Source organism: Crocuta crocuta, unplaced genomic scaffold, assembly GCF_008692635.1.
Source record: "Crocuta crocuta isolate KB4526 unplaced genomic scaffold, BGI_CrCroc_1.0 scaffold375, whole genome shotgun sequence".
NCBI classification, from domain to species: domain Eukaryota; kingdom Metazoa; phylum Chordata; class Mammalia; order Carnivora; family Hyaenidae; genus Crocuta; species Crocuta crocuta.
This window is the reverse complement of record NW_027532826.1, coordinates 1-2,889: the sequence shown is the minus strand read 5'-3', so window position 1 is coordinate 2,889 and position 2,889 is coordinate 1. Positions and strand designations below refer to the sequence as shown.

The window sequence follows — 2,889 nt, the reverse complement described above, 5'->3', positions numbered from 1 at the left end:
TGACTTCCCGCGCAGGGGTGATTGCTGTTTCTTGGTTCTCCACATCTTATGCATTTCTCCCACTACTCTTCCTGTGTTCTCCAACATTCACCTCTGCCCATTTGCCAGAAAATGTTCCTGTATCCTTAAACTGACCTTGAACAACCACAGATTTCTTGTGATTGGATTTTTCAGCAGCCTCCTCCTCAGCTAAATATCAGTGCAGAAAAAAACCTCGTGGATGCTTTGGGCAGAGAAACAGGCTGTAGACCCAGGCTCTCTTCCTTCCACCAAATCCCAGTTTTCTGTCTTTCCAATGACGTGGAGTGCCTTGAATTCAGGGGCCCAGTAATGCACAGTGAGCACACTCTATCTGAATTCCAACTCGCGTATCTGGAAAAGCATCTTATCTGCTCGAGCCTACACGAGTCAGGTGCTTGTATGTGATGGGCTTACTTCCTCACTGGAGTCACCATGTATTTCATCAGAGTTTCTTTGCGTTCAGGTTGCTGCTGTGGAGCAGAGGATGCAGACGCACCACTTGAACAGAACGTTTCTGTAGGTATGTCACAGGCCAGCGCACCCAAGGCAGCTCTGTCTTCGTGGAAGAGCCATCCCTGTGAGATGTGTGGTCCGGTCTTGAGAGACATTTTCCGCTTGGCTGAGCACCAGGGAAAACCAAGCAACCAGAAACTGTTGAGGTGTGGGGCATGTGCAAAACGATTTTATTTCAGGATAAACTTCCAGCAGCTGCCAGAGCAGCACGTGGGAGAGAAACGAGTCAGAAGTAGTGTGGACACGGCCTCTTTTGTGAAGGGAAATGGATTCCATGATTCAGGAAAGCCCCTTACCTGTACTGAGGTTCAGAAGGAATTCGTGCCTGGCTCTGGGCATCTACAGCAAGACGCCACTCTTACTGGAGAGAAGCCAAACACAATCAGCCAGTGCAGGGCAACTTTACAGAGCCGTAAAGGTCATTACACTTGGGGAGATTGCAAGACAGCCTTTGGTCCCAAGCATACACATGTTCAGGATCAGGGTGTCCAACCTGGCAGACCGTATTTTGTGTGCAGTGAATGTGGGAAAACATTCAGGTACAAATCTTTATTTGCTATCCACCAGAGATTCCATACTGCAGAAAGACATCATGAGTTTGGCAAAGGTGGAAAATCCATTAGGCAGAGGTCTAACCTTAGTCAACATGGAAGGACTCACACTGGGTCCAGGCAGTACACGTGCATCAAATGTGGGAAATCCTTAAGCCACAAATCTATGCTCATTCATCCCCAGACAGGGCACAGTGGAGAAAATGATTATGTTTGCAGTGCATGTGCAAAATCTTTTCGCCATAGTTCAATTTTAATTACCCAGAGGCTTCAACCTAGAGAGAGGCCTTATCAGTGTGGTGACTGTGCAAAATGTTTTCCCTCTCTCTCTGCTCTCGGATACCATCAAAGATCTCACACAGGGGAAAAACCTTATCAGTGCAGGGAATGTGAGAAGTCTTATTTCTCCAGCACTGGCCTCCGTTACCATCTCAGAGTTCACACTGGAGAAAAGCCTTATAAGTGCAATGAATGTGGCAACTCTTTTTTCTCTCTGTCTGATCTCCATTATCATCACAGAGCTCACACTACAGAAAAGCCTTATCAGTGCAATGAATGTGGCAAGTCCTTTCTCCGAAAAGACAGCCTAAGTGAACACATAAAGGTTCACTCAAATGAAAGGCCTTATAAGTGTAATGAATGTGGGAAATCTTTGAAGTGGAAGGCAACATTCATTAAACACCAGAGAGTTCACACAGGAGAAAGACCTTATGAATGCAGTGAATGTGGCAAATCTTTTACTGCTAGTTCTGCCCTCAGGTATCATCGGAGAGTTCACAGTGGAGAAAGGCCTTATCAGTGCAGTGAGTGTGGGAAATCTTTTATCACTACCTCTGTCCTCCATGTACATTGGCGAGTTCACACTGGAGAAAAGCCTTTTGAGTGCAGTAAATGTGGGACATCTTTTACCTCTACTTCTGCCCTCCGATACCACCAGAGAGTTCACACTACAGAGAGGCCTTATGAGTGCAGTGAATGTGGCAAATCTTTTTTCTCTGTCTCTGACCTCCAGTGTCACCAGAGAGTTCACACTGGGGAAAGGCCTTATAAATGCGGTGAATGTGGCAAGTCCTTTCTCCGAAGAAATAGCCTCAATGTACACATAAAAGTTCACTCAGGTGAGAGACCTTATAAATGTAATGAATGTGGAAAATCTTTTAATTATAGGTCAACATTCATTGAACACGAGAGAAGTCACACAGGAGAAAAGCCTTATCTCTGCAATGAATGTGGAATGTCTTTTAGTCAGAGTCGTGCCTTCCGCTTTCATCGTCACTGTCACCTTGGCGGAAATCCTTATGAGTGTAGTCAATGTGGGAAATCTTTTACTACTAATTCTTCCTTCCTTTCGCACCAGAGAATTCACACTGGAGAAAAGCCTTATCTCTGCATTGAATGTGGGAAGTCTTTTACTGCTCGTGCTCTCCTCCGTTCTCATGAGATTGTTCATACTGAAGAAAGGCCTTATGAGTGCAGTGAATGTGGCAAGTCCTTCCCTCGAAAAACTACCCTCAATTTACACATAAAAGTTCACTCAACTGAACGACCTTATAAGTGTCATGAATGTGGGAAATTGTTGAAGTATAGATCTACATTCATAAAACACCAGAGAATTCACACAGGAGAAAGGCATTTTGACTGCAGTGAATGTGGGAAATCTTTTATCACTTATCATACTCTTAGTTATCATCGCAGGACTGCACACAGGAGAAACACGTTAGGAGTACTGTGAATGTGGGAAATCTTACAGCTAACTCTCCAAACGCACTCCACATGAGAAACTACACAGTAGGTAGTCTTTATT

The 2,889-nt window shown here is 44.8% G+C and overlaps 1 protein-coding gene across 1 annotated transcript; it reads left to right on the top strand.

The window, feature by feature from the left end:
* Positions 1–489: 489 nt before the first annotated feature.
* LOC144215997 (uncharacterized) lies at positions 490–2,883 on the top strand. The gene has a single exon (XM_077745271.1). The coding sequence runs from the start codon at positions 544–546 to the stop codon at positions 2,815–2,817; it is 2,274 nt and encodes a 757-aa protein (XP_077601397.1). The 5' UTR covers positions 490–543; the 3' UTR covers positions 2,818–2,883.
* The last annotated feature ends 6 nt before the right edge of the window (positions 2,884–2,889 follow it).

Coding starts and splice junctions, on each gene's coding strand:
- LOC144215997 (XM_077745271.1), top strand. CDS start 544: ATGTCACAGGCCAGCGCACCCAAGGCAGCTCTGTCTTCGTGGAAGAGC.